The sequence below is a fragment of the Meriones unguiculatus genome, chromosome X, assembly GCF_030254825.1.
Source record: "Meriones unguiculatus strain TT.TT164.6M chromosome X, Bangor_MerUng_6.1, whole genome shotgun sequence".
NCBI classification, from domain to species: domain Eukaryota; kingdom Metazoa; phylum Chordata; class Mammalia; order Rodentia; family Muridae; genus Meriones; species Meriones unguiculatus.
The window spans coordinates 24,985,508-25,012,962 of record NC_083369.1 but is presented as its reverse complement, the minus strand read 5'-3'; the positions used below and the strand labels follow the sequence as shown (position 1 = coordinate 25,012,962).

The window sequence follows — 27,455 nt, the reverse complement described above, 5'->3', positions numbered from 1 at the left end:
TCCTGAAGGAGGTATCCTCTGCTTTTTGGGTATGGTCACCAAATGGCTGGTGCTTCTCAGGAATTGCCACAGCTCACCTCAGGTATATGGATCTGTGTGGTAACTGGGGTTGTTGGTAGTCGGGGGGGGCTCTCCTCTCACCAGGAGAAGTCCTGGAGACTGGTGCCTTACCACTGGGTTCTTGCTCTGAATATAGTGAGTTGCTGCTGCTCTTATACTGTTTTTCCTGGGTGCAGCCCTCCTGAAGAACCAGGGAGGCCTGCAGTTTGGTCATTTTAGCTAGGGAGACAGGTTGCACCTTGGAGCAGTATCTGGGGGCTAATCCATTGACCCCAGGCTTCTGTAGGTCTGAGGTTGGAGCTCTGTGCCTCAGTACCCAAGAGGTAATCAGTGGCAGGTGAGAGCAACACTCATGCATGTAGCAGGAGGTGGGAGCCTGGAGCCAGTGGGATTCCAGGGACTTTTCCAGGGATTAGCTGGGTGTTCTGAGGTTGGACTTAATGTTTCCCCACTGTGGGGCTTCCTCCCAACAGGGAGACCCAGTATGAGTTTTTGGGTCCACAGTTCAGTCTAGAATAGTGAGTAGAGCAAGCAGGTGCAGGCTGGTCACTCCATACTGGCAACTGAGTGGCTGTAGGGACCTGAGAACTTTTCCTGAGAACTTTTCTGGGGGTATGGGGAATTCGGCTGGATGTACTGAGGTTGGGCCTGATGTTTCCTTCACTGTGGGGTTTCCTCCCAACAGGGAAAGCCAGTTACGGGTGCTTTGTGGCCCACAGTTCTGTCTGGGATAGTGAGTTGAACACACAGGTGGGTCTCTGGGCTGGTGGCTGAGTGCCTGCCCGAGCCCAGGATTTTCTGGGTGACCTAAGGTTGGTCAGTCTCGATTTCTTCCTTCACGGTGTTTGTTTGTTTTTTGTTTTTGTCCTTGTTTTTGCTTTCACTGGAAAACCCAGTCTCTGGTTTTGTGGGACCCACAGTTCATTCTGGGATGGTGATCATAGCACACAGGTGTGTGGCTCTGGGATGGCGACTCAGTACCTGCTGGGACCCAGAAACTCTTCCAGGGTTTAGCTGGGTGACAAGAGAACAAAGCCAATTGCTTCCCACACAGTGGGGTTTCCTCTCACCTGGGAAAGACAAATGCTGGTGTTTTAGGGCCCAGATTTCAGTCTGTTGGTTGCTCTGCAGTTACTGTTGTCCAGTTCATCAGACAGTGTCCTCTCAGTCCCGCCATCTTGGAACCCCCAAATCCACTTTTTTTTTTCATCAGAAATTACTTATACTATATCACCTGTGTCACAATAAGTAAATACGTTCCTCTTATAATACCAAATGAAGATTCTGAAAACATTATATAATAGTCTCTAAATCTGGAATCTCCATCTCACATCGCATACAGTTTCATTTCATTGAGTTAGACCAGATGGAAATGCAACACATTTCTAAAAGTAGGTACCTTAACTATTTCTAGATCTTTATAACGAGAAACATACCATGGATATTCTGCTAATGCTTGGGTATTGGACAATTCTACCTACTTGGATTAAACTACTCTAAAACAACATGTGGTCAATTATCTTTAGTTTTATCTTAAATTATTTAAGGATAAGGTCTCACTTTATAGTCCAGCATGGCCTTGAACTTGTGCTACTTGCCTCAGCCTCCCAAGTGCTAGAATTAAGAGCATGCATCACTATGCCTGGTTCTCAACTTTTAAAACCAGACAGTGATATAGAATTGCTAACACCATTTTTACTTGGGTGGTGGTTAAGAAGGTATTAGGTACCAAAAAAAATCTAATTAGTGTCATGGAATAATACAAAGAATGCATCACAGAGATTAAAAAAAAGAAGAAGCATGTTATAGAATTTTCACCTATATACTCAATGCCATGGGCAAAAATATGTTCATGTGCAAAGCAAATCAATATATGTAATCCTTTCAGCTCTCAAAGTCTACCATCCTAAGGTTTGTCTATATATACAAACACTTAAGTGTTCATGCATACAAAAGCCAATGGTTATACAATGTTCAATATTTAGAAGTAACTGCTAGATTATGATCCAGATTATTGTGCACACATTTCATAGATGATGTCTCAGACAATTTTCCCTAATGATATGTGGTGAAAGTGTTGGTAGTAGGAGAATTTAAAACTTATTTCAGCTTAAGTATAACCTTTGGTAAACAGTTGACATACATTTGTTCATTTCGTCATCTTAAGACTACAATGCTAATATTCTTACCTATTTCACAGAAGACAATGATGAGGCACAGAAAAATGGAGTGACTGCCTTACTGGACAGATAGAATTCAAAATAAAAGTCTCAACTGTAATTCAAGAAAAATATAAGGAGAAAAACTTTGGCCTAAGAATCTTATTTCTGAGGGGCAAGATGGCGGCGCCGGGAGGACTCTCATTCTGAGCAGCAGCACAGCAGGATCAGCACAGTGAACAGCAATCAGAACTCTCGGCCATAAAACACAGTCATTGTGTTTCCCAGGTGAGAGGATACCCCACGGTGGGAGATTCAATCAGCTTTTAACTCACCCGGCTAAACCGCGGAAGAGATCCCGGTTCCGCCAGACGCTTGGCTGCCGGCCGCCAGCCCCAGCCCCAGCCCAGAGCCACAAGCCAGTGTCTCTGGTCACGGTCCCAGACTGAACCTTGGGCACCACACTATCAGAGACTGGAATTTTCAGTCGAGAGATAACCCCAGGGTACAGGAAACGATTGGGACCGGCCTTAGGTCACCCAGACATCCCCTGGAAAAGACTCGGGCGGGTTCCACGGGCACCCCAGGACCCAGCCCAGAGCCAGAGCCGGGGACCCAGGTTCCGGCACAGAGCCCTGCCTGCCTGCGCGCCTGATTCGCCGCCAGAGATAGAAACGGCGGGTCTGATCTCAGAGCACTCAGCTCACCCCCAACCTGAAAAGGTCCCCGGAAAATTACCCAGCTTAGGGAGCCACTCAGACTCCCAAAAGCCACAAAGGCAGACACAGGCAGTTTCTGCGCACCAGACAGCTGGCAGAGACTGAGCCGCCATCACACAGCTGTGCTCCAGGCACAGGCAAATTTCTGTGGCCAGCCAGCTGGCGGACACTGAGCACTGTGCACCAGGGCAAAAAAAGACACTAGGAGTCCGTGTCTCCAGAGAATCCAAGGGGAAGGAAGGAAACTGTACTGATCTAAATCACCCAATCCTTCCCTAGAAAAAGTCTAGTAGTCTAGTGGGGCCGAGGCGCCAGCACTCAGCTGTGCTCCAGACACAAGCACAAACAGTTGAGGCGCGCCTGATGTCCAACTGGGTCACAGCAGCTGATCATTAAATTTGCAACAAGAAACCCAGAAACAGGGCAGCTGCCCTCAGGACTTCCCTGGGTGAGAGGAGAACCCTCTCGACTAACAAAGACCACAGTTACCACTCAGGTCTATATCCCTGAGGTGAGCAACTCCTGAAAAAACACCAGCCATCCAGGGACTATACCCAAAAAGCTGAGAAGACATCCTTCAGGAAAATCCAGCTTTCTGCAAAGGGGATTCTCTCCACCACAGGATCCCCAGGAACCACCAGAAAATAACCCCAAATTCCTAAGATAACACAATGGGTAGAGGCCAGCGTAAAAGCTCAAGCAACAAAAGACAGAGCAATATGGCATCTCCAGAACCCAGTTACCCAGGGGCAAGTAGCCCTGGACACCCCACCATAACTGAAATCCAAGAAGATGACCTAACAAGTATGCTCATGAAGATGATAACAGAGGAAACAAATAAGATTCGTAAAGACATAGAGGAAGATAAACTCAAACAGAATATTGCCATCCGTAAAGAAATAGAGGAAGCTGCAGCCAAACAGTTTATGGCCTTTAGAAAGGAAATGCTTAAAACACTGAATGAAATAAAAGAAACAGAGTTGAAGGAACTAAAAGAAAAACAGGAAAGTACAATCAGACAGGTGAAGGAAGTAAACAAAACAACTCAAGACCTGAAGATAGAATTGGAAAAATTAAAGAAAACACAAATGGAAGAAATAATGGAAAGGAAGAATCTAGGGAAGAAAACAGGAACTACAGAGGTAAGCATAACCAACAGACTACAAGAGATGGAAGAAAGAATCTCAGGTGTAGAAGATACAATGGAAGAAATCGATGTATCTGTCAAAGAAAATGTTAAATCTGAAAAATTCCTGACACAGACCGTCCAAGAAATGCAAGACAATATGAAAAGACAAAACCTAAGAATAATAGGTATAGAGGAAAAAGAAGACTCCCTTCTCCAAGGCCCAGAAAATATTTTCAACAAAATCATTGAAGAAAATTTCCCCAAGCTAAAGGAGAGGCCAATTAGAATACATGAGGCCTACAGAACACCCAGCAAATTTGACCAGAAAAGAAAATCCTCCCGCCACATAATAATCAAAACAGTAAGTATACAGAACAAAGAAAAAATACTAAAAGCTGCAAGGGAAAAAGGCCAAGTAACATATAATGGCAAACCCATTAGAATCACACCTGACTTTTCAACAGAGACTATGAAAGCCAGAAGGGCCTGGACAGATATCATGCAGACCCTAAGAGAACACAGATGTCAGCCCAGGCTACTATACCCAGCAAAACTCTCAGTCCTCATAGATGGAGAAAACAAGATATTCAATGACAAAAACAAATTTCAACAATACCTACAAACAAATTCAGCATTACAGAAGACACTGGAAGGGAAAATACAACCCAAGAAAGCTAGCTACATTCAAGAAAACACAGGAAATAAATAACCTCACTTCAGTAAAACAAAAAGCAACCAAGCACACAACCTGATGACCACAGCCAACATCAAAATCAAGAGATCTAACAGCCACTGGTCATTAATCTCTCTCAACATCAATGGACTCAACTCTCCAATAAAAAGACACAGATTAACAGAATGGATACGTAAACAAAACCCAGCAATCTGTTGCATACAAGAAACACACCTAAGACACAAAGATAGACATTACCTGAGGGTAAAGGGTTGGAAGACAACTTTCCAAGCAAACGGACCCAAGAAGCAAGCAGGAGTAGCCATTCTAATATCTGATAAAATAGACTTTCAACCAAAATTAATCAAAAGAGATGGGGAAGGACACTTCATACTCATCAAGGGAAAATTCCACCAGGAAGACATCACAATCCTGAATATATATGCCCCAAATACAAGGGCACCCACATTTGTGAAAGAAACATTGATAAAATTTAAAGCACATATAGATCCACACACCTTAATAGTGGGAGACTTCAACACCCCACTCTCAACAAAGGACAGGTCAACCAAACAGAAATTAAACAAAGAAGCAATGTCTCTGACAGAGGTCATGAATCAAATGGACCTAACAGACATTTACAGAACTTTACACCCAAACACAAAAGAATTTACCTTCTTCTCAGCACCTCATGGAACCTTCTCCAAAATAGACCACATAGTGGGTCACAAAGCAAGCCTCAACAAATACAAGAAGATTGAAATAATCCCATGTATCTTGTCTGATCACCATGGAATAAAGCTGGACCTCAACAATAACAGAAATAACAAAAAGCCTACACACACATGGAAACTGAACAACTTGTTACTAAATGACAGCTGGGTCAGGGAAGAAATAAAGAAAGAAATTAAAGTCTTTCTAGAAATCAATGAAAATGAAGACACAACATACCCGAACTTGTGGGACACAATGAAAGCAGTGCTAAGAGGAAAGTTCATAGCACTAAGTGCCTTCAAAAAGAAATTCGAGACAGCTCATTCAAGCACCCTAATGGCTCACTTAAAACCCTAGAAAAAGAAGAAGCAGACACACCAAGAAGGAGTAGACGGCTGGAAATAATCAAACTCAGGGCTGAAATCAATCAATTGGAAACAAATAAAACAATTCAAAGAATCAATGAAACCAAGAGCTGGTTCTTTGAGAAAATCAACAAGATCGACAAACCCTTAGCCAGGCTAACTAAAAGGCAGAGAGACACCACCCAAATCAACAAAATCAGAAATGAAAAGGGGGATATAACTACAGACACTGAGGAAATCCAAACAATCATTAGGACTTACTTCAAAAGTCTATATGCCACAAAATTTGAAAATCTAAATGAAATGGACAATTTTCTTGATCGATTTGACTTACCAAAGCTGAACCAGGACCAGGTAAATCAACTAAATAGACCTATATCCCCCAAAGAAATAGAAGCGGTCATCGAAAGTCTCCCATCCAAAAAAAGCCCAGGACCAGATGGCTTCAGCGCAGAATTCTACCAGACCTTCAAAGAAGAGCTAACACCAATTCTCTTCAAACTATTCCACAAAATAGAAACAGAAGGAATATTACCAAATTCATTCTATGAAGCCACAGTCACCTTGGTACCTAAACCTCACAAAGACTCAACAAAGAAAGAGAATTTCCGGCCAATCTCCCTTATGAACATTGATGCAAAAATACTTAATAAAATACTTGCAAACCGAATCCAAGAACACATCAAAGATATTATCCACTATGACCAAGTAGGCTTCATCCCAGGTATGCAGGGGTGGTTCAATATACGGAAATCCATCAATGTGATCCACCATATTAACAAACTGAAAGAAAAAAACCACATGATAATCTCCCTAGATGCTGAAAAAGCCTTTGACAAAATCCAACATCCATTCATGTTCAAAGTACTGGAGAGATCAGGGATACAAGGCACATATCTAAACATAGTAAAGGCGATATACAGTAAGCCTATAGCCAACATCAAACTGAATGGAGAGAAACTTAAAGCAATCCCACTGAAATCAGGGACAAGACAAGGCTGCCCACTCTCTCCATATCTCTTCAACATAGTGTTGGAAGTCCTTGCTAGAGCAATAAGACAGTTGAAGGAGATCAAGGGGATACAAATTGGAAAGGAAGAAGTCAAATTATCACTATTTGCAGATGATATGATAGTATACGTGAGTGACCCCAAAAACTCTACCAGGGAACTCCTACAGCTGATAAACACCTTCAGCAAAGTGGCAGGATACAAAATTAACTCAAAAAAATCAGTAGCCCTCCTGTATACAAAAGACAAAAGGGCTGAGAAAGAAATTAAGGAAACAACACCCTTCACAATAGCCACAAATGACATAAGGTACCTCGGAGTAACCCTAACCAAGGAAGTCAAAGACTTGTATGAAAAAAATTTCAAATCTCTGAAGAAAGAATTAGAAGAAGATATGAGAAGATGGAAAGATCTCCCATGCTCATGGCTTGGTAGGATTAACATAGTAAAAATGGCCATCTTACCAAAAGCAATCTACAGATTCAATGCAATGCCCATCAAATTACCAACACAATTCTTTACAGACCTGGAAAGGAAAATTCTCAACTTCATATGGAATAACAAGAAACCCAGAATTGCTAAAACAATCCTCTACAATAAAAGATCTTCTGGAGGTATCTCCATCCCTGATCTTAAGTTGTACTATAGAGCAACAGTTTTAAAAACTGCATGGTACTGGCATAGAAACAGAATGGTGGATCAATGGAACCGAACAGAGGACCCAGAAATAAACCCACACACTTATGGACACCTGATCTTTGACAAAGATGCCAAAACCATACAATGGAAAAAAGATAGCATCTTCAACAAATGGTGCTGGTCTAACTGGATGTCTACATGTAGAAAAATGAAAATAGATCCATACTTGTCACCCTGCACAAAACTGAAGTCCAAGTGGATCAAAGACCTCAACATAAAACCAGACACATTAAATCGGCTTGAAAAAAAAGTGGGAAATACCCTAGAACTCATTGGTACAGGGGGAAACTTCCTGAACAGAACACCGACAGCACAGGCTCTAAGAGCAACAACCAATAAATGGGACCTCATGAAATTGAAAAGCTTCTGTAAAGCAAAGGACACCGTCATCAAAACAAAGCGACCACCTACAGATTGGGAAAGAATCTTCACCAACCCTTTATCTGACAGAGGACTCATTTCCAGTATATATAAAGAACTAAAGAAGCTGAAAAGCAGCAAACCAAGTAATCCACTTAAAAAATGGGGAACAGAGCTAAACAGAGAATTCTCTGTAGAGGAATACCGAATGGCAGAGAAGCACTTAAAGAAATGCTCAACCTCATTAGCCATTAGGGAAATGCAAATCAAAACAACCCTGAGATTTCACCTTACACCCATGAGAATGGCCAAAATCAAAAACTCAAGTGACAACACATGCTGGAGAGGTTGTGGAGAAAGGGGAACCCTTCTCCACTGCTGGTGGGAATGTAAACTTGTACAACCACTCTGGAAATCAATCTGGCGCTTTCTCAGACAACTAGGAATAGCGCTTCCTCAAGATCCAGCCATACCACTACTGGGCATATATCCAAAAGAGGCTCAAGTACACAAAAAGGACATTTGCTCAACCATGTTTGTAGCAGCTTTATTTGTAATAGCCAGAAGCTGGAAACAACCCAGATGCCCCTCAACTGAAGAATGGATGCAGAAATTGTGGTACATCTACACAATGGAATATTACTCAGCAATGAAAAATAAGGAAATCATGAAATTTGCAGGTAAATGGTGGGATCTGGAAAGGATCATCCTGAGTGAGTTGTCTCAGAAGCAAAAAGACACACATGGTATATACTCACTCATATAGACATACAACATAGGACAAACCCACTAAAACCTGTGCATCTAAAGAAACTAAGCAAGAGAGAGGACCCTAACTAAAACGTCCAAACCCCATCCAGAAAGGCAAAGAGGATGGACATCAGAAGAAGAAGAAAACAGGAAACAACCTAGGAACCTACCACAGAGGGCCTCTGAAAGCCTCTGCCCTTCAGACTATCAAAGCAGATGCTGAGCCTGATGGGCAACTGTTGGGCAGAGTGAACGGAATTTTAGGTAAGAACTTGGAAATAGTAAGAGCTGGAGAGGACAGGGTCTCCACAAGCAGAGCAACAGAACAAGAAAATTTGAACATAGGGAACTTCCCAGAGACTCATACTCCAACCAAGGACTATTCATGGAGATAACCTAGAACCCCTGCACAGATGTAGCCCAGGGCAGTTCAGAGTCCAATTGGGTTACATAGTAATGTGAAGAGGGACTGCCTCTGACATAATCTGATTGGCCTGCTCTTTGATCACCTCCCTCTGGGGGGGGGGGGAGCAGCCTTACCAGGCCACAGTAGAAGACAATGCAGCCACTTTTGATGTGAACTGACAGACTAAGATCAGAAAGGAGAGGAGAACCTCCCCTATTAGTGGACTTGGGGAGTGGCATGCAAGCAGAGGGAGGAGGGAGGGTGGGATTGGGATGGGAGGAGGGAGGGGCTTATGGGGGGATGCAGAATGAATAAAGTGTAATTGATGAAAAATTTAAGAAAAAAGGGAAAAAAGTAATTTAAGAACCTTAAATGACTTTCAAAATTGGAGGAAAACATGGAGTTAGTCAATTGGCATGGAGCACGTCTCGCCCCTGGGGGCAATGGTCTCCTGAACCTACTCAGACCTCGGACACCACCACTGCTAGTTCTAGAACTGACGCAGGATGTTCCAACAAGGGGTTAAGGCTTCTCATAATATTTCCTATAAGCCCACACCTGTTTGTCTATATCCCCCATTTTTATTCATTAGTAGCCAGATAGAGCCAAGTAATTGTGGTAATGATATTTGCTTTTTTGCCCAATGCTGGAATGCTAGTAAAGTTAGGTATGCCCTGGTTACTCGCATGCCTCACTGGGTGCCTATGCCCATTGATGCCCCTCACGCTATGACTCTCTTCAGACAGAAAAGGGATCTTGGAACTACAGCCACCATTGTTACTACCATCTCATTGACGGCTGTTGGAGCTACCACCAGGGCATTAGCCATGAGTCATACTGGGCAGACTGCTCAAACCCTGAATAATCATTTAGCCAATGTAGCTCATGCCTTAGTTGTACATAAAGGAATTAATGCTCAACTAAAAGGAAGCTTGATGGTGTTCAATCAGAGGATTGACCTCTTGCAGGAGCAAATTGATACCCTATGGCAAATCGCTCAACCTGGCTGTCAATGAAAGTATGCTGGACTTTGTGTCACTAGCATACAACATGAGAATTTTTCCTGCGCTGCAAATCTGTCTAAACAATTGTCGAGCTATATTTTAGGTAATTGGACTAGAGAATTCGATACTACGATGGAGCAGCTGAGAGTGGCCATTGTCACAGTAAATTCTACCGGAGTGGACGCAGGACTAGCCAGAGGATTATCAACATGGATTGCTGCAGCCATGAATCATCTGAAGGAATGGGCGGGCATGGGAGTGTTAGCAGGCCTACTGGTGTTGGTCTCCTTGGTTTGCCTGTGGTATATATGCAAGATTAGAGTCTCACAACAGTGTGATGCAGCCATGATCATTCAGGCCTTTACAGCCATTGAAGCAGGACATTCTCCCCAAGCATGGTTGGCTACCATAAAAAGCTAAAATGATACACTCAGGATGCGAGGCTAAGCACTGCACTCAGGGTCAGCCACTTTGGACCCAGAGAAGAGCATGTCTGATTGCATGCGGGTTGATGCCCCAGGTCCCGCCTCTGAGAAAAAGGTATCGGACGGGTCTGATGCTCTTTGGGTGGATGACACCTAAATGAACATCTGTACAAAGTCCCAATTTATTTCTAATATCAGAGATCAGACCTCTACTCTTGCCTGTTGCGTCTAAAACAAAAAGGGGGAACTGTAGAGAGCTGCGGAATGCTATGCCTTAAAGATGGAGCTGGTTTCCGCCTCCCACCTTCCCGATGGTGAGTGCTCTCTGTCACGAACAACTCCACATTTGGCTAAGGCCGAGGATCTGGCTTGCTTCCATGTATGTGGACCTATCTGCATTGCCCCCGTGGCATGCCTGGGTTGGCTACCCAGAGGCTATTTAAGCTGTGGGCTGGCTTTCCCCGGGGTCCGAGGATTGTTCAATGTTCCTGAATAAACTGCATTGAAAAATAAAAAAAATAAAAAAAAAAAAAGAATCTTATTTCTATCTAAGTGTAGTAAGAGGGATCAGATTTATCTTCCATCCTAAAACAACTAAAACTCTAGAAAACATTTCTTTCAGACATTAGACAAGCTGTACAAAACTGTAATTCCTAGGAAAAGGCAAGGCAAATTATTGTTTCAGTTTATGGCATGAAAGCAGTTTTCAAGCCACAGGCAATAAGGAACTCAAATAGAAAACCAATGGTTGCAGTGGAATTGAAGAAAGAAGCTGGCGTTCTGATTGGTCAATATGTTTTAAAATTGTGAATGAAAGACCTACAGGATAAGAACAAAAACTCCAGTGATGTGTTGGGGCTAGGATTCTCTATGATCATTCAGTCTGTTGTATGCCTGATCAGGAGCTACCCAAAACTGAGAAAAAGGACTGACAGGGAAAAAAGAAAGAGAAAGAAAGAAAGAAAGAAAGAAAGAAAGAAAGAAAGAAAGAAAGAAAGAAAGAAAGAAAGAAAGAAAGAAAGAAAGAAACAAAGAAAGAAAGAAACAAAGAAAGAAAGAAACAAAGAAAGAAAGAAACAAAGAAAGAAAGAAAGAAAGAAGAAATACTGTAAAGGATACTATCATACATCATCACTGGACACTCTCAACCCAGGGAAACAACCACAGTTAGTGAAAAAAAAAAAGCAATAATCATTAAAAGCAACATAAATTCAGGGGCCAGGAAAATGGCAAAGTTAGTAAGAATAAGCATAAACAAGATAAAAAAGTGGGAAACAGTAAGATCTGGAGAGGACAGGAACTCCACAAGCAGAGCGACGGAAGCAAAATATCTGAGCACAGGGGTCTTTCCAGAGATTCATACTCCAACCAAGGACCATGCATGGAGATAACCTAGAACCCCTGAACAGATATAGCCCATGGCAGCTCAGTATCCAAGTGGGTTCCAGTGTAATAGGAACAGGGACTGTCTCTGACATGAACTGATTGGCCTGCTCTTTAATCACCTCCCCCTGAGGGGGAAGCAGCATTACCAGGCCACAGAAGAAGACAACGCAGCCACTCCTGATGAGACTTAATTGACTAGGATCAGAAGGAAGGAAGTCCTCCCCAATCAGTGGACTTGGGGAGGGTCATGCATGCAGAGGGTGGAGGAAGGGAGAGATTGGGACTGGAGGAAAGAGGGAACCACAGGGAGGATACAAATAGAATAAAGTGTAATTAGTAAAGAATTAAATAAATAAATAAATAAATAAATAAATAAATAAATAAATAAAGATTAAACAAGAGGACCCAAGTACCAATCTTCAGTACACATGGCCATGTGTACCTGTAATCCCAGTGCTGAGAAATAGAAGACAGACAGCTCCTGGAAGTTCACTAGTTAGCCAGCATAACCAAATGGAAGCTTCAAGTTAACTAAGAGATTCTACCTCAAAAAAATAAGGTAAAGACTATCGTCATTTGCTTTCCATTCCCGTTATTAACACCAGTAGGCTCCTTCCAAGTCAGGGGCTACTTTTAAGGGAAGGGTTTGTTTTAGCTTGCAGCTTACAGTCTAACAGTAAGGGAAGTCAGGCCAAGAACTCAAGCAGGACAGAAACACAAGCAGGGTAGGAACCTGGGGGCAAGAATGTAAATAGGCCATGGAGGTGCTGCTTACTGGTTTTCTCTCCACAGATAGTTCAGCTTGCTTTCTGATACCACTCAAAACCATCCACCCAAGGATGGCACCACCTACAGGGGAGGCGCACTCCCACATCAATCATTAATTTAAAAAAAAATGGCCCACAGACATGCCCACAGACAATCTGATGGAGGAATTTCTTTTTCAACTGAATTTCTCTCTTCCCAGGTAATAGCTGTGTCAAGTTGACAAAAAACTAAACAACATAAAGGATAAAAGTGAAAGAAATCTAACATCCTTCCCTTGCTTCCATGTACATGACCAGTATAACCACACACACATGCATATAAAACAGACACACAAACAAACACACACACACATATAGAACAGTGCCATGAAATCAGTCCAAGAACATTTTTGTATCATATATAACTTTCTTTTTAATTTTTTATAACTTTTCATATGAAATTGAAATAAATACATTTTATTTTCAGTAAAAATTAAGATACTTTTTCAATTTTCGTTGGAATTTTGATTAAAGTGAAAAAACTCATTTCTTTAAAATGACTAAAATATTCATACAATATCAATATGTGGCACTTAAGACACTATTATCTCCAGGATTTCATCCTACTTCCCCAATTTACTGTGACAAAAACCTACCCTAGACAATTAAAAACAGGAACATAGGCCTACTCTCACTCCAGTTTTCTGTATCTAGAAACCTGGTGATATGTGACACAGGGTAGAATGCTGAAAGTTCATACTTAGCCCAACCCTGAGTTTCAGAAAATGTAATCCAGGTAGGCATGGGTACAAGGTCTGATATGTCCTTCTTTTACTGATCTACCACTTTAGAAGCTCTGCCTAAAGCAGTTGTTCAAGATTTTGTGGTCTCACTCTTTTCTCTTCAACGAGGCAGTGGAGCAGGCACCAACATGCAGATCTTTGTAAAAACCCTGACAGGCAAGACCATCACTCTTGAAAGGTCGAGCCCAGTGACACACCATCAAGAATGTCAAGGCCAAGAGCCAAGACAAGGAAGGTATCCCACCTGACCAGAAGAGGCTGATATTCACTGGCAAGAAGCTGGAGGATGGCCACATCCTGTCTGACTACAACATCAAGAAAGAGTCCACTATGTACATGGCGCTGAGCCTGCAAAGCAACATCATTGAACCATCGCTCCTTCAGCTCGCCCAGAAGGGCAACTGTGAGGTGATCTGCCGCAAGTGCTACACATGCCTACACCATGGTTCTGTCAACTACCACAAGAAGAAGTGCAGCCACACCAGCAACCTGTGCCCCCAAGGAGAAGTTCAAATAAAGCTGGGCCAAATGTACCCATGACACCAGGGCCAAATAAACATCCCCTCCCACTGACTGGAAAATAAAAGAAATTTTGGGTCTCAAAATCCCTCCCCTCTGCTCACTCATAAAGAGAGTTACAATGCCAAGAAGGAAAAACCAATGAATTCAGAAGATGGCACTCCCACCAACAAAGTGTAACTATGAGAAAAATCAGGCAACTTTGAAGAATGACAGAGAAATTTTCCCATGGGGACAGAAAGGCCATAAGAAAGGACTCCGTTTAATTCTGCCCTAGGTGACTGATTTTTTTTTTATTAGAAAAGAGCATGAGAAGGAAGTTTGGGTTTGAGCACACTGAAGATTTTAGTGGTGAGTACTGAAAGAATGGCAAGTACATGAAAGCAACACACTATTCATCAATTAGACACAATGCAAAACCATAGTAAGGTACATTTAAAAGAGGCCTCCTTGGGTTAGACAAAACCTCAAAGATTTGTCTTAAAAGCACTGACACAAAAAAGAATTATAGCATATGTCTGCAATCCCAGCATTCAGGAGGCTGTAGCAAGAGAATCACATGTTTGAGGTCAGGTTGGACTACACAGTAAAATTTTCAGTAAACTAAAGAACAAAAACATGAAAGGCTAGGCTACCAAATAAAATATCTAGAATGTAATTAGATCAGTATTTCCCAGAACATTATAAAAACACAATAGAAACAAACAGTTGATAATTGCTGTTGGCAAAGAGCTATATATGTGATATCAGAGAGACAAACAGATCATAGAAAGACATAGTAAAACACAATCCTTCTAAAATCATTGACATTCCAAGGTAATTTTACTTGTCAAATTTTTGTACATGAAAGGAAATGAACTTCACACAACTAATAATACATTTAAGTCACCAAACCGATAATAAAAATAAAATTTAGATTAAAAGATGGAGCTTTAGTAATAGTATGCAATAAATAGATAGTAGTATTATATATCTAAAATATCCATGTTCATTTTTCTGGTGCTAGGGATAGAATCAAGGGCCTTGTATATAGTATACAAGTACTCTATCACTGAGCTACATCTCCAGCCCCAAAAGATATCTAGAGGAATAGATGAAGTCCTTAGTGAATGTGTGTTGATAACATGTCAAGGACTCAAATACTTCAAACCATAGAAATTGGAAGACCTTCTCCTGGTTAAATCAGGATGTCAACACCATGCTCCTTTAGTATCAACCACAATTTCCTCCCCCTAGAGGACTGTAGCAAGAAACTACTTCTCTACCAAGATTACCTATGAAGATTAGATCCACACCCTCTCCTCCTGCTCCATCTGTATATAATAAACCCACCTCTTTGTTCTATTGTATATAATAAACCTGTCTCCTCTTTTTGCTGTATGTAATAAGCATGCTGAGTTTCTTGGCTGGTGATGCATCTTCATCACAGCATAGGGCTACCTGATCTCAGCTTTACTACATCTGCATTGTTTTTTTTTTTTCCCCCCCTTTCTGTCAACCTAGTCAGGTCAATTCCAAGGCCAGGCAGGTCTTATCAGATATACCACGAATTAATAAAGTATGGCTCATAAACTTTTAAAACAGTAGACAAGAAAAAAATTAAAACTAAAGATAAGAAGGGTCTGGAGAGATGGCTCAGATGTTAAAAGCATGGGCTGATTTTCCGGAAGTCCTAAGTTCAAGTCCCAGCAACCACGTGGTAGGTCACAACCATCTATAATGAAATCTGGTGCCCTCTTCGGGAATGCAGGCAGAACACTGTACATGTAATATATAAATAAAAAGTGGACAAGAAAAATTAGCTTTGAAAAGGCACAAATATTGGACTTAGCAAAATATGTAAAGAAAATGTAAACATGTTTTAAAAAGCTAAAGGAAGCAGCTGCACAGTGATGATACATCCCTTTAATCGTAGCACTCAGGAGGCAGAGGCTGTGAGTTCAAAGCTAGCCTGGCCTACAGAGTCAATTCCAGGACAACCAGGGCTCCACACAGAGAAATCCTGTCTTGAAACAAAACAACAACAACAAAAAACAAAACAAAAATAAGAGATTTTTTAAAAAGCTAAAGGAAACAATGGTTAAAGTAGTAAAGAAAGCTACTGTAATAATGTCTCTTTAAACAAATAACCTCAATATAGATAGAAGTTATATTAATATAAAATTACTGAATATATACATATAATATAATTCATTTTTAAAATAAAGAGCAAGGGAATCTCAACAGGAGATGATAGACAAAATAAAGAATTAGCAAACATAGAAGATCAGCAGATTAAGCAACTGAAAAAAACAGTGAATAAAAAGAAAATAGAGTCTCAGAAAAAATCCAGGGCTCCATTAATCAAATCAACATATAAATGAAAGAATACCAAAAGGAGAGGAAAGAAAAAGAAAAATTAGAAAAAACAATGAATAGAAAATTCCCAGATTTAGAAAATGAAACCAAACCAAACCAAAACAAAACAAAAAAAAATCTTAAACGTGAGAATCCTGAAAACAACAACAACAAAAAAGTCAAGTAAGATAATGACAATAAGATCCACAACAAGGCTTATGACAACATAACTATTGTTGAAAGAAAAATTTAAAATCATGAATGTGGCCAGAGAAAACCAATCCATAATATACAGAAGAAACAGTTAAATTTAAAGTGACTTCCCATTAGAGACTATAAAGGACAAAAGGCAGTAGGATGCATTTTAAAGAAAAACAAATACACAAAAAGAGGTCAACCAAGAGGTCTCTCTTCAGAAAAACAAATCATTCAAAAAATTAAAATGAAATAGTCATATCCAGATAAACAAAGAAAAACATGTTGCTACCATACCTGTCTAACAAGAAATACTAAAGAAGCTTGAAATCTGTATCACACACTGCAATCTAAGGGCAAGGTCTAGACCAATCTGGGCCACATAGTGAGACCCTATAAGGGAAGAGAGAGAGACCCTATAAGGGAAGAGAGAGAGAGAGAGAGAGAGAAAGAGTGGGAGAAATTCTGAAGGGAAGTTACTTTTGTTGGTAATTAGATTTTACACAAAGAGCAAAGGACTTGTAAAGGTAACTACATAATTATTAACTACTGTAAAATATATACCTTTCTACTTTATTTTTTGAACATGTGATTAAATTGCATGAAGCTATACATTTATAATTGGATTACTATATGTGTAATACATGGAAATATAGTAGTTTGGCAATAATGGCACCAAGAAGATAAGAAAATGGCAAGAGATGTTAATTTGAATTTAAAGGGAAAACATGAAAAGAACTAGAAATTCAGTAGAAACACTAAAATAATAAACCCTATTAATATGATTTTGTTCTCCTTAAATCTGTCAGCTACTTTAAATATGCCATTCAGAGAACTAGGAATATAACTCAGTGGTAGAACACTTGCCTAGCAAGTGTAAAGGCATGGGTTTAATACTAGTGCTGCAAAAAATAAATGACAAAATTAATAAATAAAATGTCATATAAGGTAGTAAATATAACAATATTTTATTGAATTTGTCATAAACAGGAATATTTATCAAATACACACAAAAGGAAGAGATGACTATATGTATCAGCACACTGTCACTGAAATCTAATCAGTAAGATATAAAAGCTGTTATGACAAATTATAATCTATATGTATCAGCAATGCTGAAGAATAGAAAACAAAAGTGATTCAAATTAAATTACATCAAGATAGGAAACTAAAAATAAAATAGAGCACTGGACTCATACAAGGAAACAAAGACAAAAATATATTTAAAGAAAAAAAAAGCCAAAATTTTGCCAGTTGTCTGAAATAATAATCCTGATAACTTAATAAATCAACACACCTTAAGCAACATAATTACAAAGAAAACCAGTAATAAAAAGAAAATGTTAATGATACCTAAATTTAAAGACACAGCGGAACAAAGTTTAAGAAATAATTACAGACATAACATTAAACTATGAAATTCAGAAGAGAGTGCAGTGTTTTTAAATGATTAAAAAGAAATCTATAAACCAAGTTTTTTTATTTTTAATTTTTTTCCACAATTTATTCATTATATATCCTAATTGAAGCCCCCTCCCTTGCCTCTCCCAGTGGCACCCTACCTCCTTCTTCCCCCTATCCCTCCATCTTACACCCATCAGAATGTCTAAGATCAAAAACTCAAGTAACAACACATGCTGGAGAGGATGTGGAGAAAAGAGAACCCTCCTCCACTGCTGGTGGGAATGTAAACTTGTACAACCACTTTGGAAATCCATCTGGCGCTTTCTCAGAAAATTGGGAATAGCACTTTCTCAAGATCCGCTATACCACTCCTGTGCATATACCCAAAAGATGCCCCACCATTCAATAAGAACATTTGCTCAATTATATTCATAGCAGCTTTATTTAGAATAGCCAGAATCTGGAAATAACCTAGATAGCCCTCAACCAAGGACTGGATACAGAAATTGTGGTACATTTACACAATGAAATACTACTCAGCTATTAAAAACAAGGAAATCATGAAATTTGCAGGCAAATAGATGGAATTAGAAGAGATCATCCTGAGTGAGGTAACCCAGAAACAGAAAGACAGGCATGGTATACACTCACTTAAAAGCGGATATCAGCCATATAATATAGGATAGCCATCTACAGACCTGAAGAAGCTAAACACTAGGGAGGATGCTTAAATCTAATTCAGAATGGCAAACAGCATAGACACCAGAAGCAGTGGAAGAGAGGAAACAGGATGGGAGCCTACTCTAGAGGGTCCTCTGAAAGGATTCACCCAAGAAGGGATCAAAGCAGATGCTGAGACTCAGGGTCAAATGCTGGGCAGAGCACAGGAAGTCATATGGAGGAAGAGAAGAGTGGGAATAGAGCAACATGGAGGGGACAAGAGACCCATAAAGAGAACAACAGTAACAAGAACAACAACAACAACAAAAACTAAAATATCTAAGCCCAGGGGGTCCTGCAGAGACTGATGCACAATGGAGGACCATGCATAGAGAGGACCTAGACCTCCTGCTCAGATGTGGTGGATTGGCAGCTCAGTCTCCATGTGGATCTCTGAGTGAGGGGAGCAGGGCCTGCCTCTATCATGAACTCAGTTGCCTGCTCTTTGATCACTTGCCCCAGGTGGTGCAGCCTTCCCAGGCCACAGAGGAAGAGGATCCAGGCAGTCCTGATGAAACTTAACAAGCTATGGGCAGATGGCAATGGTGGAGAAAACCTAGATTCTTTAACTCAGGGAAATTGTCTTTCCAGCTGTGAGCAGTGGTGCACACATTTAATCCTAGTATTCAGGGAGGCAGAGGCAGGAAGAGATCAGCCTGGTGGACAAAGCAAGCCCAGGACAGGTAACACTACACAGAGAAACCTGTCTCAAAAATAAACAAAACAAAACAAGGCAAATGAGTGATAAACAAAATCTACCAAGCAAGCAAAAGCCAAAAGGTGTCACTAACAGTGTCTATCAATTTTGTATCCCTCCCCTCTTTTATCCTCTACACCACACACACACACACACACACACACACACACACACACATATCCCAAGCATATCAACGTATGACTTATATGTGGTATTGAATGAAGATTTTAAATAGACTGTGGTAAATGTACATCGGTGCCACCATTAAAAACGAAGAAGTAAGTCTAGTGATCTAAAAGTAGAGGTAAGTTTACATTCCCACCAGCAATGGAGGAGTGTCCTCTTTCTCCACATCCTCTGCAGCATGTGTTGTCACTTGAGTTTTTGATCTTAGCCATTCTGATGGGTGTAAGGTAAAATCTCAGGGTCATTTTGATTTGCATTTCCCTGATGACTAAGGACGTTGAGCATTTTTTTAAGTGTATCTCCGCAATTCTCGATATTCCTCTGTTGAGAATTATCTGTTTAGCTCTGTAGCCCAATTTTTTAAATTTGGGTTACTTGATTTGTTGTGTTTTAACTTACTGAGCTCTTTATACATTCTGGATATTAGCCCTCTGTCAGATAAAGGGTTGGTGAAGATCCTTTCCCACTCTGTAGGCTGTCATTTTGTTTGGATGACACTGTCCTTTGCTTTACAGAAGCTTTTCAATTTCATGAGATCTAAAGTGTATATATATATATACACTTTATATATATATATGTATATATATATACACTTTATATATATATGTATATATATATACACTTTATATATATATATGTATATATATATACACTTTATATATATATATATATATATATATATATATATATATATATATATACTTTAGAAATCAATCTGGCACTTTCTCAGAAAATTAGGAATAGTGCTGCCTCAAGATCCAGCTATACCACTCCTAGGCATATATCCAAAGTACGCACAAGTACACAATAAGGAAATTTGCTCAACCATGTTTGTAGCAGCTTTATTCGGAATAGCTAGAATCTCAAAACAACCCAGATGTCTGTCAGATGAGGAATAGATACAGAAATTGTGGCACATTTACACAATGAAATACTACTCAGCAATTAAATACAAGAAAATCATAAAATATGCAGGCAAATGGATGGAACTAGAAAAGATCATCCTGGGTGAGGTAACCCAGAGGCAGAAAGACACATATAGTATATACTCACTTACAAGTGGATATTAGTCATATAATATAGGATAAACACACTAAAATCTGTATACCTAAAGAGGCTAAGCAAGAAGGAGGGTCCTAAGGAATTTGCTCAATCTTCACTCAGAAAGCAAATGGAATGGACATCAGAAGCAGGCGAAAACAGGGAACAGGACAGGAGCCTACCACAGAGGACCTCTGAAAGACTGTACCCTGCAGGGTATCAGATGCTGAGACTCATAGTCAAACTTTGGGCAGAGTGCAGGGAATCTTACAGAGAGAGAGAGAGAGAGAGAGAGAGAGAGAGAGAGAGAGAGAGAGAGAGAGAGAGAGAGAGAGAGAGACCTGGAGAGGACAGGAGCTCCAAAAGGAGACCAACAGAACCAAAAAGTATGGTGTCAGAGCTCTTTGCAAAGTCCAGCCCAGTACCATGCATGGAGAAAACCTCGATTCCTTGCTTAGATGTAGCCCATGGCAGCTCAATGTCCAAGTGGGTTCCCTAGGAAGAGAAGCCGGAACTGTGTCTGACATGAACTCAGTGGCCTGCTCTTTGATCACTTCCCCCTCCCTGCGCCCCCCGCCCACCCCCAGGGGTGCAGCCTTACCAGGCCACAAAGGAAAAGAATGCAGACTGTCCTGATGAGACTGATAAGAGAAAGTCAGATGGAAGAGGAGGAGGACCTCCCCTATCAGTGAACTGGGGGAGGGGCATGGGAGGAGAAGAGGAAGAGAGTGAGAGAATGAGGGAGGGGGCTACAGCTGGGATACAAAATGAATAAATTGTATTAATTTAAAAACTAAATAAATAAAAGAAAAACTAAAAGTAGAGATAAAATGAAATCATAAAAATATATTACTCTGAAAGAAGACAAGAAAAGAAAAAACAAGTCATGAAAAGCAGATGAAACAAATAGAATATAAATAGCAAAATGTTTGATTTAAATCCAAATATTATTATAATGAGATTAAATGAAAATTAGGGGCAGATAGTAAGTACTGATATTACTGTCCAGTTTGCTGCCCCTTGCAGAACACTGAATAAATTTTTCAGGTATGTTCTAGGGAGGAAGAAAGAGAAAAGAATTTAGCTTTCATTTGATTTTTTTTTTTAAATTGTGTGTGTGTGTGTGTTTCTAAAGGCACCATTTGTGCCATTGCTCAAAGAGGCTAGAAGAAGGCATTACATCTCCTGTGGGCTGTAAACCAGTAATGTGGTTGTTGGGAACTGAACTCAAGTTTAACTGTTGAGCCATCTTCTGTAGGGTCTATCACTTGATTTTTTATGTCTCCAATAGGTATCAAAGTACCTGAAAAGAGACCCTGGGTTACTCACTCCTTAGTCAGCCTTAAGAAGCCAGAGGAAACTCTTCAAGGAGAAACCCAATAAGCAGATATGGTCAGATGTTCTTGTCAACCTATTAAGGAATTATAATGGACTTTGACTCAGACATTTTTAAATGTCCTTTGTTCTGATTTATCCTGGTTTTCTGACTAGGGCTTATAATTTGAAGGTATTATACAAACTCCTGTGCCTGGTCCTGATGGAATGGAATCATTTCCTCTACACAAAGGGCTCCAATTTCACTTCTTGACTCCTTTCTTGCCTTTTCTTCATCCTCACATTCTCTATCTAGTAAGGATGTCCTTTTCTCCCTATACCTGTTTATTATATGAGTGGCGTCATCAAAGCACTTTTGAAGTCCCTTCTATAGATCCATTGGAGGGATTGATGACCCCATCCAGTATGAAGATGCCACAACCAGCTATTGCCCAAATTCCCTAACAAGATTTATGGTTACATCTTCAAATGGTTAATGATGAAGACAGGAAATAGGAACAGGTTAGGCAGACATAGCGGCAGGGACACAAAAGCATTTTTCCTTGGCCAAAAGCCATAAATGTCCTTCGTTCTGTCCTGGCCAGAAGCCGGGAATGCCAAAGAGGAGCTATTTTTCTTGCTGTCTCCTCCTTAATTAGCACCCAAGCTTGGAGGTTACACATGAGGGTATGACTAAAACTCCAGTCCAGACACTAATCCCTTCTGGTAAATAGGTTTAGAATTAGATGTCTGAATTTTCATGGCAGAAATAGGTTTATAACTATTTTTTTTAACTTTTACCTGTTTCCTAAATGATTTTATGGTCTTAACTCTTCAAGAGAACATGTTAGAACATGTTACAGAAATGCTACTGAGGATGAATATCAGAGCTCTGTTGAGGCCCATTAAGGGAAAAGCTAATTCTTCCTGGTAAAAAGGCATAGAATCTGCCTCTGGCCCTGGATGGAGATGTGACATTGTCTTCAGGAATAAGAGTTAATCCAGTTGGGCCTGTGAATCACCTGCCCCTGGAAATCTTATTCACCTGAATACATGCTGAGGAGAGTAGAGGAATAATTATTCCCTTGATTACATAATGTACTTTTTCTTCCCAAAAGCCTCTCCACACTTCGATTACTTATGGAGGTACCACAATGTGGCTCTGAAACCTTGAGTAAGGTTTTTTTGTGTGTTACAGATAAAAGCGAAATTTTTTTCTTTATCTATTTTTCCAAAGTCTCAGCATGCTTTCTCTTACACTGTGGGTTTTCTCACTCTTTCTCTAATGCTACGCCCACTGCCACTACATGGCTGCTTACAAATGAAGTCCGTTACAAATGCTGTCCGTTTTCCCACTCCAAGAAGCTGCTGAGAGTTACAGCTTTCCTCCCTTGTTTTTCTCTCAAACCGTAATAAAATTGTCCTTAAGCTTAAGAAAAGAAAATTATCTAACCATCCAAATTAAATGTCAAAATTGAGGTTACGTTAAAAGAAACAAGTAAATTTTGTGCTGTCTCTAAGAAACCCAATGCAAATGTGCAAATATGTTATAAGTAAAAAGCTTCAGTTCTGGTCAAAATAGAATAAGCTCACTTCAGCTGACCTATCCTAATATTAAAAATCTGGTGAAAATACAAAACCAACTACTTAAAGGCTCTACCAAGCAACCAGAAGCATACAGATAGTGAAAGAGAGTTAGAGAAGGATCCTACATTAAGGTGGATATTCCATATATTTTTCATGTATATGTTTTCTCTGAGTGAAGATCTAATCCCCAAGGTACATGGAAGGACAGTGGTGAAAATTTAATTATTACCCCGGATGTGGTGGTGGATTCCTTTAGCCCCAACATTCAGGACTTGGGGAAAAGTTGCAGAGGCAGACAGAACTCTGAGCTTAAGGCCAACCTGGTCTGCAAGTTTCAAGCTAGCTAGGGCTATGTAGTAAGACCTGCCTCAAAGAAACAAATGAACAACCACAATTACCAGCCAGAATAATTTTTAAAGGGGATATCTGTGAGCAAGATTGTGTGAGGTAAACCTTGTTTTGTCTGTTTGTTTCCTATTTTCTTCTAGCTACTTTGCCCATAGAGTAAGTCCTAATTATAAAATTTTTGGCAATGAAGGCTGAACAAGTAGCCAAATTTGAAGGGACAACATGAGATTTTTGGCCAGAGTACCAGGAATAAAGGACACCACAGCCTCAACAGCAGACTTATAAGAAAATTCTAGGGAGGAAAGAGGTAGAAAATGTGATTGTCTATTTCTGTGAATGACTCAACAAGAGTTTCTTTCTCAGATATAAACTCTAGATGTACAGGGTAGATCCACAGAATCGCATTAAGAGTTTGGGTAGTTAACCAAACTTAAACTACCACCTAGTACTCAAAACACCTAAATAGCACACACAGAGAACAGAAATAAATCACTCAATAACAACTCAGAAAGGTAAACTGAAAGTAGTATTACCATTGCCCTATTTACCCCAGGTGTTGGAATTATTGAAGGCTTGAAAGCAGCTTTCAGCAAGGAAAAACTAAGTTTACTTGACAATGATTTGTTGTTGCCGTCTGGTGGCAAACACAGCTTTCTGTAATCCTGCAATGATGATGAGATGTTACTCTATTAATTAGGGTATGTTTTAAAAAGACAAAAATTCCTCTCGTAAGACTTTTTCGAAACATTATATGTGATATAAATATATAATACTATATGACATGAATATAAAAGTAATGTTATACAAATTGAGCAGGTTATATTTAGGAATAAATATGTATATACATATAAATATGTGCAGTAAAGACAATAAATGAAGGAAAAAAGAAGCCATTCATTTGAAAGAGAGCAGGAAAGCATATACGAGAGGGCTTGGAGTGAAGAAAAGGAAGAGGAAAATGCTGTAATTATATTATATTCTCAAAAATATAGGAAGTAGTTGTCTGAGAAAGGGCCAGATGGATTTCCAAAGTGGTTGTACAAGTTTACATTCCCACCAGCAGTGGAGGAGGGTTCCCCTTTCTCCACAACCTCTCCAGCATGTGTTATCACTTGAGTTTTTGATCTTAGCCATTCTGAAGGGTGTAAGGTGAAATCTCAGTGTCATTTTGATTTGCATTTCCCTGACGGCTAATGACATTGACTATTTCTTTAAGTGTTTCTCTGCCATTTGATATTCCTCTATCAAGAATTCTCTGATTAGCTCTGTTTCCCATTTTCTTAATTTAATTTAATTTTATTTTTGTTTTATTTTTTATTTTTTAATTTAATTTAATTTTATTAATTACACTTTATTCACTGCGTATCCCCCAATAAGCCTCTCCCTCCTCCCCTCCCAGTCCCACCCTCCCTCCCCCTTCTTCTCACATGCCCCTTCCCAAGTCCACTGATAAGGGAGGCCCTCCTCTCCTTCCTTCTGATCTTAGTCTATCAGATCTCATCAGGAGTGGCTGCATTGTCATCTTCTGTGGCCTGGGAAGGCTGCCCCTCAGGGGGAGGTGATCAAAGAGCAGGCCAATCAGATTATGTCAGAGGCAGTCCATCTTCCCATTACTATGTAACCCACTTGGACACTAAACTGCCATGGGCTACATCTGTACAGGGGTTCTAGGTTATCTCCATGCCTGGTACTTGGTTGGAGTATGAGTCTCTGTAAAGACCCTTGTGTTCAAATCTTCTGGTTCTGTTGCTCTCCTTGTGGGGTTCCTGTCCTCTCGAGATCTTACTATTTCCCACTTCTTACATAAGATTCCATGCACTCTGCCCAATAGTTGGCCATAAGTCTCAGTATCGGCTTTGATAGTCTAAAGGGCAGAGCATTTCAGAGGCCCTCTGTGGCAGGTTTCTAGGTGGGTTCCTGTTTTTGTCTTCTTCTGATGTCCAACCTCTTTGCCTTTTGGGACGGGGATTGAGCATTTTAGACAGGGTCCTCTCTCTTGATTAGTTTCTCTAGGTGTACAAATTTTAGTGGGTTTATCCTATGTTGCATGTCTATATGAGTGAGTATATACCATGTGTGTCTTTCTGTTTCTGGGACAGCTCACTGAGGATGAGCCTTTCCAGACCCCACCATTTACCTGAAAATTTTATGATTTCCTTGTTTTTCATTGCACAGTAATACTCCATTGTATAGATGTACCACAATTTCTGCATCCATTCTTCAGTTGAGGGGCATCTGGTCTGTTTCCAGCTTCTGGCTATTACAAATAAAGCTGCTACAAACATGGTTGAACAAATGTGCTTATTGTGTACTTGAGCCTCTTTTGGATATATGCCTAGGGGTGGTATGGCTGGATCATGAGGAAGCGCTATTCCTAGTTGTCTGAGAAAGCGCCAGATTGATTTCCAGAGTGGTTGTACAAGTTTACATTCCCAGCAGTAATGGAGGAGGGTCCCCCTTCTCCACAACCTCTCCAGCATGTTTTGTCACTTGAGTTTTCGATCTTGACCATTCTGATGGGTGTAAGGTGAAATCTCAGTGTCGTTTTGATTTGCATTTCCCTGATGGCTAATGAGGTTAAACATTTCTTTAAGTGTTTTTCTGCCATTCAATATTCCTCTACAGAGAGTTCTCTGTTTACCTCTGTTCCCCATTTTTTAATTGAATTACTGATTTGCTGCTTTTCAGCTTCTTTAGTTCTTTGTATATACTGGATATTAGCCCTCTGTCAGATAAAGGGTTGGTGAAGATCCTTTCCCATCTGTAGGCTGTTGTTTTGTTTTTATGACAGTGTCCTTTGCTTTACAGAAGCTTTTCAGTTTCATGAGGTCCCATTTATTGATTGTTGCTCTTAGAGCCTGTGCTGTTGGTGTTCTGTTCAGGAAGTTGTCTTCTGTACCGATGAGTTCTAGGGTCTTCCCCACTTTTTCTGATAACCGATTTAATGTGTCTGGTTTTATGTTGAGGTCTTTGATCCACTTGGACTTTAGTTTTGTGCAGGGTGATAAGTATAGATTTATTTGCATTTCTCTACATGTAGATGTACAGTTGGACCAGCACCATTTGTTGAAGATGCTATCTTTTTTCCATTGTATGGTTTTGGCATCTTTGTCAAAGATCAGGTGTCCATAAGTGTGTGGGTTTATTTCTGGGTCTTCTGTTTGGTTCCATTGATCCACCCTTCTGTTTCTATGCCAGTACCATGCAGTTTGCTTCCTTAATATCCAGCTATACCACTCCTAGGCATATACCCAAAAAAGGCTCAAGTACACAATAAGGACATTTGCTCAACCATGTTTGTACCAGCTTTATTTGTAATAGCTAGAAGCTGGAAACAACCCAGATGCCCCTCAACTGAAGAATGGATACAGAAATTGTGGTACATCTACACAATGGACTATTACTCAGCAATGAAAAACAAGGGAATCATGAAATTTGCAGGTAAATGGTGGGAACTGGAAAGGATGGATCATCCTGAGTGAGCTATCCCAGAAGCAGAAAGACACACGTGGTATATACTCACTCATATAGATATATAATATAGGATAAACCCACTACAATCTATACAGCTAAAGAAACTAATCAAGATGGAGGACTCTGGCTAAAATGCTCAATCCCTATCCTGAAAGGCAAAGAGGTTGGACATCAGAAGAAGAAGAAAACAGGAAACAAGTTGGGAGCCTCCCACAGAGGGCCTAT

At 40.2% G+C, this 27,455-nt stretch overlaps 2 protein-coding genes across 8 annotated transcripts in view; one reads left to right on the top strand and one right to left on the bottom strand.

Moving 5' to 3' along the window:
- Positions 1 to 27,455, bottom strand: part of Eda (ectodysplasin A) — a 433,691-nt gene that overhangs the window by 288,335 nt on the left and 117,901 nt on the right. The window lies entirely within an intron of this gene.
- On the top strand, positions 13,537 to 13,948 carry LOC110543957 (ubiquitin-like). Its single transcript, XM_021630127.1, is given in 3 exon segments — positions 13,537 to 13,584; positions 13,587 to 13,601; positions 13,604 to 13,948. Coding segments are annotated over 3 exon segments (408 nt in total).